A 14,080-nucleotide genomic window follows, 5' to 3' on the forward strand; every position below is an offset into this window, starting at 1 on the left:
CAGAACCTAGCGTAAAAAGAGTTGCAGGTCATCAGCAGGTGGGCGGGGAAAAAATTTGCATATTCATAGATCCCAACTCCTTGAATCAGTTAATTTCCCTTTTTAACAGAAAGAAAGTTTTGTTTGTTTTCATGGTAAAATCTAATTAACGTAGTTTTGAGGAACACAAGTGTGAAATGCTGAAATGGAACTTTAAGTCTACATAAATAACGGGTATGTTTATTGCATTGATGTTGTATTCGAGTGTTGGTTGGGTGTACCTATGATAGAAAACTGGAAATGGGTCAACACATAACACGGTTTTGCCGTTAAACCCGGATTTACAGCTGAATGCTGCTGTCTTTACTTCCTCAAAGTAGGCTTTGTGACTCCAAACAGGTCGGAAAATCACTCAAGAAAAGTGAGTATGGATGTCACACTTCTTTTTTTTTAACTTCCTTTTATTTCAAACTTTTTTACAATACACATGAAACATTTCTATATTATACGCCAGGGGATAAAAGAGGTCACGTGAAAATATTCAAGTGTTCACAGATGTCAACAGTCTTAATCGCTTTCTGGTTGTTTGAGAATTTAATGGAGGTCATGTGCTGCCTGAGGTCACAGAGAAAGGCAAGAAAAGATGTTTTTTTTTCATGAATTTACATTTATGGATATGAAATTTTGCCATTAAAATGATGAGGTTGATAATAAAAGTTATGTTTGCTTTTTCTTTGTTTTTTTTAAAGTCAGGGAGTCCAAACAATGCACTCCTCCAAGATAAATTAAACTCATTATCAATATTGTTAGCGATAAAGTTACAGCTATCACTCCACAGTCTTTGGACAATAGGGCAGTGCCAAAATAAATGGGTAACAGTTTCAGTATGTATAGAACAGAAATAGCCTATAGAACATTTCAAATAAATGTCTTTTTTTTAATCTTTTAACAATATGATCATTGGATGGATAAAATCTGTGAATTAACTTAAATTAAACTTCTCTGACTTTATTAGTTAACAGGTATCTGTTAGGTAAGAGACAGATCTTCTTCCAATCAGTGTGTTCCAAGTATTTGTTCCAGTGTGAGACCACGTATGGAACTATGGTGTAATCTCATTAGTTTGTTGCTTTTACCATTACTGGTCAAACAAGCTTTACCTACAGTCTGGGGTGTCTGACAACAGGGAGAAATGTCTGGATGTCACACTTCTACACCAACTTCCTCTACTCCCACCACACCCGTCACATTGCCCAGTTGCAGACATCAGACAACAGCCTCACACAGCGGTCATTACCGTCCGATTGACAACAGCTGCAGCGTCCTCGTTCTTCAGCGACTGCACCTTTAATATTTGTGTATGCGCGCGCGGGTGGGTTTGTCCAATTAGCGTGTAGGTGGAGCGCAGGAGGAAACCGACCGGAAAGGACAACACATACACACACACACACATCCGCGGACACTTTTTTTTTTTTTTTCCTCCCAGTTCCCGGGCACAGAGATATTCTCATGAAGTTTCCCTCACAGTTAGTTGTCAGCTGTAGAAAGTGAACCCCAAGCAGACGGCCGAGTCCGATGGTGCTGCAGGAGGATTTCTCCATGATTGAAGTATCGATACCATCGCTGGAGAGGGAAGTGGATGAGTCTGGCAAGGCGAAGAAGGTGAGCGCGCGCTGCGTTTTAATCTTGAGCTTTTTTTTTTTAACGCTCACTCGTGGGTTTGAAACGCGGTAAGCAGCTGTGCTGTTCGGCATTTGTTTTCCCACTTCAGCCTGAGCTGCTCATACTTTTGTTGTTTGGTACTTAAACCAAAGCGTCACACCAGGTGAGTCCGGTTACCTGCAGGAAGAGAGGGAGTGTGTGCGGCCGACGGAGATACTCGAAACGAATTTAAAGTCTGACACGTGAATTTAGGCTTCAGTCCACAGTGTAAAGTAGTATGTTTCGGGAGTGTTCAGTCAGGTAAAAGCAGCAGCACCAGCCTTGGAGAAGAAGCTGTATTACAGGTCACCGTCCTGCATTCAGACTGTATGTCAGCTGGAAAAGTACTGGCTGCAAAGCTCTGACAATACTTCATCACAATGGGCATTTTTGCACTGTTATATTATGGTGTGTCTTGATGTTGTGAGCAGCTTGAAAGCAAAACATCGTGGTGGCTTGAGAGTTATTTTTTTACTTACTTTTTGTAATCTTGCATGCTTTTAATATGCAGTTGAAAAAAAAGGCTTCTTTCTTCAAAGTAAAAGTCCTCCTGAAATCCAAGTTAAAAAAAAATATTTCTCATGCAGGCAAAAATCATACGATGTGACTAGAATTTCCCAGTTAATTAGAAGTCATAGCAGAATGATTACTCAATGTTTTAATCTGTATTTGAGTGATAATATGAGATGATGATAAAGATGTTCCCTCGCTCTAAAGCATGAGTTGAGTCCATGACTTCTCATGTGCTGTCATTTTAAGTGTATCTGTGAAATCAGTGCAGTGGGATGCAAAGTAAAGTTCTCTCTGAGCTGCAGTGGAGCACAAATGTAAAGAAAGAAATAATTGGAGCTTAGTTGTACCTCGGTAGATGTGAAGGAAAAGCTGAAAGGAGCATGTACGGTGTGAGGCAACTCAGTTTTGTAACCCAGGGGGCTCCCTGAAGCCAGACTTGCTGTTGAGCAGAGTTTCGTTCACACGCTTCATTCAGGCTTGTTTTTCAGAACGGTAAAAAGTGTTGCTGGTCTGAGGAATTTGCTCCACTTGACCCACAAAAACCCAACTTCCAACTCCTTATTGTAAAAATGTATCAGAGCAGGAGTTTTGGCACACCTTCAGATCTGAATGAACAATATTGTAACTCCACACAAATGTGTGACTGATTGTTCCACACGTCAGTCTTACAGTAATCAGGAGTGATTGTGTGTCGCAGCAGTAAGTGGAGAAATCTGCAGCTCTGTAGCTCCTCCTGCTGGAGAGCTGATGTCAATGTATCACAGATAATCAACTGAAACGTGGATCCAGAGTTAGAAAATCCCATTTCTGCTCTTTGTCTTTCATCCGTTGGCTCTAAACTCTGTTTAAAAGGCTCAGCCCCCCCGACTAATGACTATGAATGAATCTTCTGTGTGTTTTCTTGGCAGCTTTTCAGGGTTGAAGTCTTGTTTAATGAGAGGAAACATTATGTGCTCAGAAGAAACGGTGAATTCCAGACTCTCCACAGAAAAGTACGTAAATTAAACCTACCAACACTGCTTTATAGCCACAGCTACTGTTCCTATGGCGCCACTGAGTGGGATGTAAATGAAGTTTTGTGTCTGATGCTTTTTGTGCGCACTGTTTTAATGTAGCAGTGACTGATGGTCTCATGTATAATTACATGTATTCAATCGGGTTTGAAAGAAGATCAGAATTGCATTAAAAAGCTGTTTATGAAGTTTTCACATACTTTCGAGCAGTAATAAAGGGAATGTTTGAAGATTTTTGTTGTATCTGTCATCTCTGCAGCTCAGGAAGATCATTCAGACTCCAGATTTTCCCAGCAAAAGGAACCACAATCTGAGGACCAAACCCCTGGAGCAGAGGAGGCAGGAGCTGGAGGATTACATCCAGGTAAGGTATCGCAGCCAGTGATGAGACTCTTCTGTTGTTGGTAGGATACGTTGTCTTTCAACACAGTCACCATGGTTTGCATGCATGGTTGAGTCGAGCTACGGTTAGAGCTCGAAGCTCCGCTTTGCCATTTAACTGGACCACCATCCTGGACCCGGCTTACGTAAATGGGAATGAAATGGTTATTGACTGAAGTATGTCCAACATGGTGGACTGTGAGAAAAGAGTTGAAGACATTCTGCCGCTGCAAGAGATCATCATACATGTAACTATAGCTGAAATCACTGAACCCACTTTGTCTTTAAGGCAACACAAGAGAAATGTTGAACATTAAACCTGTGCTTCAGACTCTTTCTGATGTGCACCGACCTTTGTGCCTGGTTGGGTGTAAAAAAATTAAAATTCTTCAAAATAATTCCTTCGTTAATAATTGGTAACTAAAGGGGTTATAACAGACTAAATAGACCACATAGAACCCATTTCAGAATTTTTTTTTCCAAAATACCACCCCCCACTGTCAGAGATCTGTAATGTGACATATATGTCACATTGGGAGTTAAGAACCTGGATAATTTCTTCATCAAGGAAAATTATGGGGGACGTAAGGATGTGTGACACCTGTGTCACGGTGGGTGACACAGGTGCGGCTTATCTGCAGATATTCACATCTTCATTGTAAACAAATTAATAACATAGCTAATTACACCGGTCGGACTGTTCAGCTGTTTCAGACTGATACCCCCGGTTCAGGGTGCTCCTCATCCTCAACACGCACGTCTCTCTTTCAATCGCGGAAAATATTTTTCAATACTCATCTGGATTGAAGCAGCAAACATTCAGTGTAAGAGTTTAAAAAAACTACTTTATTTGATTCACAGCTGCTAGTGTTTAGACCTCGACAACCCAACTACATTTTTTTTTTTACGGCAAACTTGCAACTAGTTAACTTTATAAAGAAGGCGTAATCGCTTGTTTGCTATGGGACGGGTCGGGACAACATTGTATTCAAAATATAAAATATTTTTATAGGACTTTTTAATGTGTGATTTTACAAAGGTGCACGTGATACCAACCTTTCGTGAATTCTTTCGGTTGAGCTAATCTAACGCGACGCTGAAGCTAGCAAGCTTCCACGCTTCCAGGGAAGCACGGAGGGGAGGGGCTGTGTGTGTGTGTAGGCTATGCGAGAGAGACGGAGGGAGAGCAGGGAAAGGAAATGCAGCTTAACGAATACGAGTATTTTTTAAATGGCGTTTAAAAAAAATGATAATAACGAAACGCAATATGTGGCGGCCGGTGTTTAATCTGTGGCGCACCGCCACGAATTAGTCTATGTGTGGGAAACACTGCACATTATGTTGCACGTGTAGTGATTTCACATTAACGCCACATTCAGATCCTTTGTAAAAATATAAATCGGATCAAGCAAATTGTCTTCCATTTCCCAATTGTATTCTTGTGAGCACATTTGTTCATCACATATATCATAGTATTTGAAAAATATGCTCTTATTCTTGTAACGGCACCCTATGCTGTTTCTTGACATTTTTGGTGTCTTGTGGAGGTGTCTTTTGTCAGCCTCTGAAGCATGATACCAAATTCAAGTGAATAGCTGTGGGGTTACATCCCACAACTGTAGGGGAAGCCAAAGAGCAAAAACATGGCCAAATTATCTTGTGATGCTTTAAATGACTTGAACGGTGAGTTTGTCTGATGCTGTGGTTATAAAATTAGGATTTGTGACGGTCTGGAAATGCTGCTGCTGGTTGATATGTCGTCCTGATTTATCAATCTGTTCCCGACTTGTTTTGCTGTCTGACAAAGGAGAGGGTAAATTAAAATGAGAGCGGCTTTAGAGCGTATTCGGCTGCATTAATATATACTTGTACCATTTTCACTATAATATCCAAAAAGATGCCTCAGCCCACTTAAGTCTAGGCATCATCATGCAAGCCCAACTGGATTATTTTTGGATGTCTTAGTCCAGTCCTAAAACCAGCTTATGATTATGGTTGGACTAATATGTTTACATGTATTTTGTTTTGATCTGACTAACACAACATCAAATAAAAAAGTGAAGGAATCACGTTTAAGAATTAATGTTGAATATTTTAAGGGTGTTTTTTCATTTTCAAGGGAGTGATATGGTTTCTTTTTTCCCTTCATTAGGATGTCTTCCAAACAAAGGAGAGCAAGTGCACAAAACCATTCGGCACACGTTTAACTCTAACTTGATTCAAACTGATTTGCAGTGTGTTGAAGAGAATTATTTTTCTCGCGTCAGGATATCATCTATCAAAACGAAGACGTGCCGCAGGTTCTGCTGGACTTCCTCCATTTGAAACACTTCCACACAGGGAACAAGATCAGCAGCTTTGAGTAAGTCGGGCCCTCTGGTCTCCTGTGACAGCACCCAGAGATATACTGCTCATGTTGCTATATTTAGGCTCTCTGTTTTTGGACTGGGGGCAATGCAGCAACATGATAAAACTTCAAAAACATTTCTCACTGCGATGTGGAGCAGCAGCACTGGCCCTGACCCACATTATACTGGAGCTGATGATCCTGTACTTTTTATTAACCTTTATACTGACACTGTCCTCATGAAATATCTAATAGCTGTGTGATTTATTTTTAGATCACTGGATGAATTGGACAGTCAGGAATACAAGTAAGCTCTTTAGTATGTTCTATGCTGCAGTGTTTGTACTGTAATGACCTGCCGTGATCCTATTTGCACATTACTGTTTAATGAGTGTGTTTTACAAAACAATGATAAATACATGTTCATGAAAGCACCAGTGCTGGGAGATAAAAAACTCAAGGACTTTTATCAAAGTCATGGAAGTATGTTTAACGCCTGTCTCGTCAAATTTTTACCCATGGACTACCTCGATGTCACCAATGCTTTGACGACAAGAAGACGCACAAAAGCATCCTTGAAATTTCCCAAAACAAAGGACAAGGTCCTTCAAAGCACCCACAATCCTTTGTGCACATTAGTGATGGTGCAGATGGAGGATGGACTGAGGTTGTTCCTGTAGAGCAGTCATGTGTTCCATCAAAGGACAGCGCAGTAGAAATGGATGTTTGCTAACCAGTTAAGAGCTACAAGCTGTTTAACAGCCACATCCGTTTGTTAGCTTGTGTGTGTGTGTGTGTGTGTGTGTAGGGTGTAATGGATGGTGGAGCATTGCTGTAGCATATGCCCAGGAAGAAATTAGTTATTTGGAGCCAAAGACTTCGGGCTTGACTTTGAAGCTACTGTCCTACCATGAAAGCATCCGTGACTTCAGGGAGCACCAACTGACTGCACACTGTTCTGGTAACTCAAGTACTGCGAATAAACAACCTCAGTGCTGGTATTGAACAATATGGATGGGGTCTATATATTTTTTAAGAATCTAAATCATGGGGTGGCCCGGGGCATAGTGGGTTGAGCAGGCCCCCCATGTACAAGAGGCTATAGTCCTCGCTGCAGCCGGCCCCAGTTCGAGTCCCGCATCGGACGGCCCTGTGCTACATGTCGTTCCCCCTCTCTGTACCCCCTACTTCTTGTCTCTCTTAACTGTCCTATCCATTAAAGACAAAAAAGCCAAAAAAAATAATCTAAATCATGAACTTTACATATAATTAAAAGAAGGTTAATGCCCTCTAATCACAGGTCAACAACTCAGCTCTGGTGCTCCTCTTAAAGTGGGTGTCTGTGAAAATGCATTCATTCAAAGGAGGTTATTTTATTTTTGCCACCCTCTTTGCATCTTGTTTTTTTTTACAATTACAATGGTGGCATGAGCACAGCCAGTGTGTATTCTTTCCTTCTTCACCAATGTTTGCTTCTGACTCGGAAGCCCTGTTGACTCTTCAGGCATTGGTGTACTGGAGCAAAAGGTTCAAACTACTGCAGCTCAGAGTCACTATGGTCCTCCTACAGTAATGCCTACTTCTTGGAATTCTGGAGCTGAAAAATGATTTCATTTCAAAATGTTCTCCATGACGGGTGTCTTATAGTTCTGTGGAAGAGTCAGGCAGCTAATGCCTGGCACACTCAGGGCACACAGGATTGTCATATTAATCTATAGCCACACAGGCGATCTAAATTGGTAGCAAACGTGTTTTGTGTTTCCTGTAAACTCCAAATGTTGGCAAAGTAACCGTATACTTTATTAAAAATGTGGCTAAAGAGCAGGAATGTCCTTCAGATAGGTTTGTCGCTCAGAGCACAGATGGAATGTGGTGCAGGGGCTTCCTATGAACACACGGGTTTATGGCTGTCTAATGATGCTTAACAAGTGATGCAAGACTGCACAATGCTGCCAGTGTGTGACACACTCATGGGCCACTCGTCAGCTTTGGGCCATGTGTTGACTATTCCAGCCTAAAGGACAGGCTTGTGTCTGTCTCTCATTAAAAACATCCATGCCGGCACCAAACTTCCTCTGTGTCCTTCTGGCACATCCGAACAGCATATCCGTATGAACACGACATGTCGCTCTTGTGTGTTTTTAAAGCAGGGGTCTTCAACGTTTTTCAGGCCAGGGACCCCCAAACTGATGGAGAGTTGGAGCAGGGACCCCCCTACTATTCACATGGCATACAATTGTGTTTTATATTTAACGGGGCCTAGTGCCGTGTATAAGCATAGCTACTCTGTTATTGTACATTCAACACTAAGCTATTCAAATAATACACAGGTTAATATATTCATGTTTTTATTTTAAACATGTGCAAGGTACAAGATGGCCGTGCCACTGCCATTTATAAACAAACATCTTGCATACAACACTGAGCTATTCAAATAATCCACAGATTTTAACTTTAAACATGCATGTAGATGGGACAATGAATCCTTAAACCATATGTGGATGACACACGTTTGCACACAATTTGTGAGAAAAAACTGTTTGAAAAAAAAAAAAGAGAAATTTTGAAAAATCGTCTAATCAACCAAAGATTTCGCGACCCCCCCCTGCAGTACCTCCGCGGACCCCCTGTTGAAGACCTCTGTTTTAAAGGATGGACAGAGACTAGTGCTGTATGTTTCACATGAACAATGAGTTACTTCTTCAACTGCTGCATGAGCCGATGTTAATGATTTTTGTTTCCTCAGTATGCAGTTACCACATCAGCGTGTGTTGGGATTCTTTCAGGATCCTTATATCTCGGACTGCACATCGGGTAAGAAAGAGCAGACTGCTTATGTTTAACACTTAGTGGAATGCATTGTGAAACATTTTTGACACACACCGATCTGTTTTGTAGACCTCCCAGATATTGTTGTGGATGGGGTCCTTCAGGGTTTTTACCCTCGGGACGTCCGGGTCAGTTTCACTGCCTCCACCCTCTTTGAGCCTGACCCCACTCCTTCTATAGAGGCCTGAAGTACAGCAGAGTACAGTCATACACACTACGGGCAAAAATGAGAATAAAAAGCCATAAACGTATATCAAAGAATCATTTAATGGGATTGAAAGCCATCATCCAGTATCTGTTGCTGCGATGTTCCACCTAATCATTTCGCTCACAGCTTACTCAAACACCCTCTCTGCATGTCTGAACGAATTTCTGATCACAAAAGGAATTTAATATGTTGCCATTGAGCCCAGTAAAATGTAGACATATCTATTGATAATTTTAGTGATACTCTCATGAAATGTATGGGAATTTAAGTCATGGGATAGTTTTTACTTTTTAAGGACTTATTTTTTCTGACATTCTTGCTGTAACATTGTAAATATACCAAGTTCATATCAATTCTTAGTGTTTCCATTTTTTTTTTTTTTTTTTTTCATATATGGACTTTTGTATTATGTGGTTTATATTGAAATTTTAATAAACTATCAAAAGAAAAACTTGTGAGTTTTCTGTGTAAACTTGAGCCATAGTTGTTGAGTTGTAAATGCATGTGATGTGGTTATCCCATATAAACTCTGTTTGTTGTATTGAAGAAGAGTGTAAGCAAAGTGTGCCTTGTTCATTTGTGTTAAGGTCGTAAAAATTCCTTGTTAGGAATGCGGCCTGAAACTGGATCCCCCTGTCCTGTGTTTTGAGATGTGTTGTGATAAGATACCCCTTTCTTTGTTTCTTTGTTATACACACCCACTCTGAATAAAATTGAGGGGGCCGGGGGAGCAGCTTCAGAATTGATCAGGACGAAGCTGTGAAGGCTGTCTCCTCATCGGTTCTCCTCATGAGTTAAGATACCTATAACGTGTGTCTCTCACTACTTTATAAATTTGTAGGTATTTGAACCTGACAATAGTAAAGGAAAATGAGAACCCTAAAGTGAGGGCAGAACGCTGCTTGGAAACGGTGGGAATTCGGATTATTTTGAAGTCCAGGGAGCCAGTTTATGATCAGTGTTACTGCAGTGGGTGAGGAGAAATGATTGTGACGAGCCTTGAAAGCATGAATGAATTCTTTGCAGCTTGTGGCATGATTTACAGTATGTGGAATAAAGCCATTTATGGTGACGCTGGCATGCCTTCCTTAAATGTAAGGCCATATAGACACTGGATAACTCTCATTTACAAGGCTGTTATTGGCTTGGTTCCTACCCATTTATGCACTTTTCTTCTGAGAAATAAAAGCCGTTATGCCTTATAGTCAAATGACATTTTGTATTTCTCTGCTCCTCGTGTTCAAACTGTAACGGGAAAGAAAGCTTTCAGTTTCTCTGACCCCTCTGCATGGAATGATCTCCAATCTGTTTTGAAACTGTCAGAACTTGTTCCACTGAAAGCTTTCTGCTTTATTTAAAAAAAATTTAAAAAAAAAAGACAGTGGAAATCCTTCAAACAGTGCCTGTGTTTTAAATTTAGAACTTTTTATTTGGTACCGGAACAATAACTTCTGTACTTTATTTGTCAAACGGCTTGCACTTTATATTTTTAATGTTTGCGTATGTAGTTGTTGTCTGTCTTGTCCACCATGACCTGCTGCTGCCTTACTTGGCCAGGTCCCCTTGTGAAAGAGGTTTTGATCTCAATGGGTCTTTTATCTGGTTAAATAAAGGTGTAATAAAAAAAAAGTATTTTTTGATGGACCTGTCTTGATCTTTTTGTCTTTCATGGTAAATGACTGGACTTTTACAATATACAGGTAAAGTTCTACAAAGGGAGTCTCCTTTTTTTTTTGTTCTTTTTATTTCTCAGCTGCCACACCTCAGCTTAGAGCAAAATAGTTGACAAGCAGCAACATGTGGGTCAGACGGAGGAGGCGTGCTTGCTTGGCTTGAGGACAAAAGGCAGGCAGGAAGAGTTGTCTTTCATTCTGGCATTTTGTGGTCTTTTCTGATCATGTCGTTGTTAATTTATTCTAGACCCTGCTAAATCTGTTCACCCCAAAAGGGAACAAGGTCCTAATGGGGGTCTACACTCAAGTGTCCACTGCTCTTCCAGTAACAAAAGCACAGTCACATTATAACCATCTTTCTAAAATCAATTAAATCAGTGCTTTTTAAAATGGAAATCTTTCTTTTTCTCTGAGATTAATTTTGTTCCATAAAACTTACTGAAACGCATTGTATTTCACAGCTATTTAGCATATTTGTTAGGCCAATGCCATATAGTTTGCACACTCATGGGCACATACACGCTCTGTTCTCTTGTTTGGATCGTTTTGCTGTCTGCAGTTTTGTTTCTGTGGACTCTTCTGTTCAGTCTTTTTCAGGTCATACAGGACAGGTGTCAAAAATGGTACGTATCTTCATATGTTCCTGTGTGCAAAACCAGAGTCAGGAGGTAATGTGAGTTCCTCCTGCTTTAAGGAGCATATCCTGTATTGCACTTTTTCTCCTTGTTTATGATGTTTGTCTCTGCATGTTGGAATCTTCTTGTGTTCAGTGTTTTTTCAGGTCCTAGAGGTGTCAAATGGTATGTATGACATGTTCATATTTTCAACATTAAGCCTCTTTTCTGAGTCGTCTGCAATGTTTTAGAACCCCCCTCACCGCTTTTTTGATGTTTACTGCTGTCTCCGGTATTTGCCTAATTTTGATTCTTCTCAACCTGCTTCAGAATGGCAAGTCATGCGCATGTCCAAAAAGGTCCGTAAAAGCACCATAAACGTCCGTTTTCAAAATCATCAACTCACCGGAGTGGTTACTGGTGTGCACTGATAATCCATATCAAATTTCGTGGCGAAAAGTTGCTTCTGTCGTGTTTTATTTGGCAGCTCGTTCATGCTCGCACTATTTTCTTAGCGGTGGCAGAGTAATATCAACGAACATCCAGTACAAAATGTCTAATAAAACACGACAGAAGCAACTTTTCGCAACGAAATTTGATATGGATTACCAGTGCACACCAGTAACCACTCCGGGGAGTTGATGATTTTGAAAACGGACGTTTATTGTGCGTTTACGGACCTTTTAGGACATGCGCATGACTTGCCATTCTGAAGCAGGTTGAGAAGAATCAAAATTAGGCAAATACCGGAGACGGCAGTAAACATCAAAAAAGCGGTGAGGGGGGATCTAAAACGTTGCAGACGACTCAGAAAAGAGGCTTAATGTTGAAAATACTGCAGTTCCCCTTTAACTCATTGGCTGCCAGCCATTTTCAGTTCAGAGAGACCCATACTGCCAAGTGTTTTACAGTATTTTGACTGATTTTCCAAGACCCACAGAAAAGTGTGTCTTATGACTATGTACACACCGAAATTACCAAACAAAAGAGTAGACTCTCTTCTTTCACCAGGAAAAGAAAGTTTGTTTCTACCATTTTCAGTCCTTTAGTAATAGACAGTAGAACATAGGTTGGTTTCACCAAAAACAGCTGTTTGACCCAAAAAACGGAGAAAACACGCTTTTTCTTTTTGTGTGCAAAGTGGCACTGCTGCCACCTTGCGGGTAATTTTGCCAGTATATTCTCTGTTTAGTGTTTACAAGCCTAAGCTTTAGTGACAAACTCCGCTAGATTGTTCCCCAGCCCGCTCCGTTAAAAAACGCAATTGACGTCTATAGACGTCTTTGGCAGTCAGCGTTTTTTTTAAATTGACGTCTATAGACGTCAATGGCACTGAAAGAGTTAAGGTCTCCTCGTTCAGTTTTAATATAGTTCCTAGTTGTTCCTGACCCTGACTTGTACTCTCAAGAAGCACCCAGTAGGTTTGTAGTGCGCCTAAATCATTTACCAATAAGGGACTTTATTGGAGCAAAACATGTATTGATGGATGTATATATATTTGTAGAAAAGTCAATTAACATCTTTCAATAAGTACAATTACTTGGTGCTCGTGAGGTGTCTTGTTTTGCCATGATCATATCGATAAAACGTTTTCTTTTGAGGGTATCTGTCAAACATCGGTTTTGTCATCAACGTGGACACGTTGATGATGATGATTCCTGACCTGCTCCATGTTCAGCGTTATGTCTGCACATACCGCGTCAGTCAGGATCACTTGGAGCTTTTGTTCAATTCTGTCAGGGCATCAGGTAGAATTTTCACGTTTATAATTAGTCTTTTTAGTCCGTGGGCCAGACTGGGTACCATCTGGGTGGGCAAATTCTAGTCGAGATTTTTTAATTTGTTTATTATACATCCCTCGTTTACAGTATGTTTTGATGTGATAGACCTCTCAGACTTGTCACCTATTGGTGGCTATCATCTCATGAAGTAACCCTACCCCTAAAGTAAGCAGCACATCAGACACCAGTGAGATCTTTTTATAACCTACCTGACGGGAAAAGTAGTTATACAGTGTCCTTACTTACCCTCAGAAGATTTAACTTTTATGACTGACTGTCCTCATTAAACATCTCTGTAATCTAAGTATGTTTTTTATTTATTTTCTTTTTTTAGGAGGCTGGAATAACAACCCCAATGCTGAGCAGTTCCAGGGCATTTTCCACTGTCTGATGGTCTGTTGTGGTGTCTCACCAAGTGGGTCAGGCAACGTGTCAGCACAAGATGACACCGTGTCCCTGTCAGCTGCAGACATGCACTCTGCTTTAATGGCAGAGGAAGAGCTCCTGTCACCATTTGCAAACATTTCTGCAGTCATATGTGACCAGTTACCTGCCCACCCGCTTTGGTGGTCTTGTCGACAATGCCCTGGTCGATATTTCAGGGTTTGTTGTTAGAAAAATTCTGAAAAAACTGTCCTGTGAGGTGTGCAGTGCAAGCCTTGTCACAGCGGCTGTACACCTGCTTGAACTTAAAAACAATGGTGGGCTGATGATCCCCTCAGAGGGAACAGTGAAGGTGGTCAGAGCAGCGGAGCGTGTGATTTGCCAAAAATCAAAAGAACAAGGTGTCAGTGTGTCCTTTTTCAACCATTTCGTTTGGGCGGAGGCTGGTTCAGAGGATGTGTTCTTACTTGGGGAGCACATTGCAGAAACCCAATTTGGAATTGAGAACCATCATTTCATGCTTGTGTCATTTGTGGTGTCTGTATTACATAAAGTGAGACTGCACCACATCGCAAAACTAACCCGCAAGAAGCTGTGCAAAACGGTTCTTTTTCAAGGGTTTTAGCTCCCCAGCCCCAGTTGCAAGCCTAAGTAAGA

General features: G+C 40.9%; 1 protein-coding gene across 1 annotated transcript; it reads left to right on the forward strand.

The window, feature by feature from the left end:
* Nucleotides 1-1,376: 1,376 nt before the first annotated feature.
* snx22 (sorting nexin 22) lies at nucleotides 1,377-9,407 on the forward strand. The gene is made up of 7 exons (XM_075470395.1): nucleotides 1,377-1,641; nucleotides 3,102-3,185; nucleotides 3,466-3,570; nucleotides 5,855-5,949; nucleotides 6,209-6,241; nucleotides 8,681-8,748; nucleotides 8,833-9,407. The coding sequence occupies exons 1-7, from the start codon at nucleotides 1,555-1,557 to the stop codon at nucleotides 8,949-8,951; spliced, it is 591 nt and encodes a 196-aa protein (XP_075326510.1). The 5' UTR covers nucleotides 1,377-1,554; the 3' UTR covers nucleotides 8,952-9,407.
* The last annotated feature ends 4,673 nt before the right edge of the window (nucleotides 9,408-14,080 follow it).

This window comes from Odontesthes bonariensis, chromosome 7 (assembly GCF_027942865.1).
Source record: "Odontesthes bonariensis isolate fOdoBon6 chromosome 7, fOdoBon6.hap1, whole genome shotgun sequence".
Classification (NCBI taxonomy): Eukaryota; Metazoa; Chordata; class Actinopteri; order Atheriniformes; family Atherinopsidae; genus Odontesthes; species Odontesthes bonariensis.

Excerpts from the sequence above, each read along its gene's own strand:
- snx22 (XM_075470395.1), top strand. The coding sequence starts at position 1,555 with ATGGTGCTGCAGGAGGATTTCTCCATGATTGAAGTATCGATACCATCG. Across the intron at positions 1,642-3,101 it reads AGTCTGGCAAGGCGAAGAAG|CTTTTCAGGGTTGAAGTCTT; the intron begins GTGAGCGCGCGC and ends TTTTCTTGGCAG. Across the intron at positions 3,186-3,465 it reads TCCAGACTCTCCACAGAAAA|CTCAGGAAGATCATTCAGAC; the intron begins GTACGTAAATTA and ends TCATCTCTGCAG.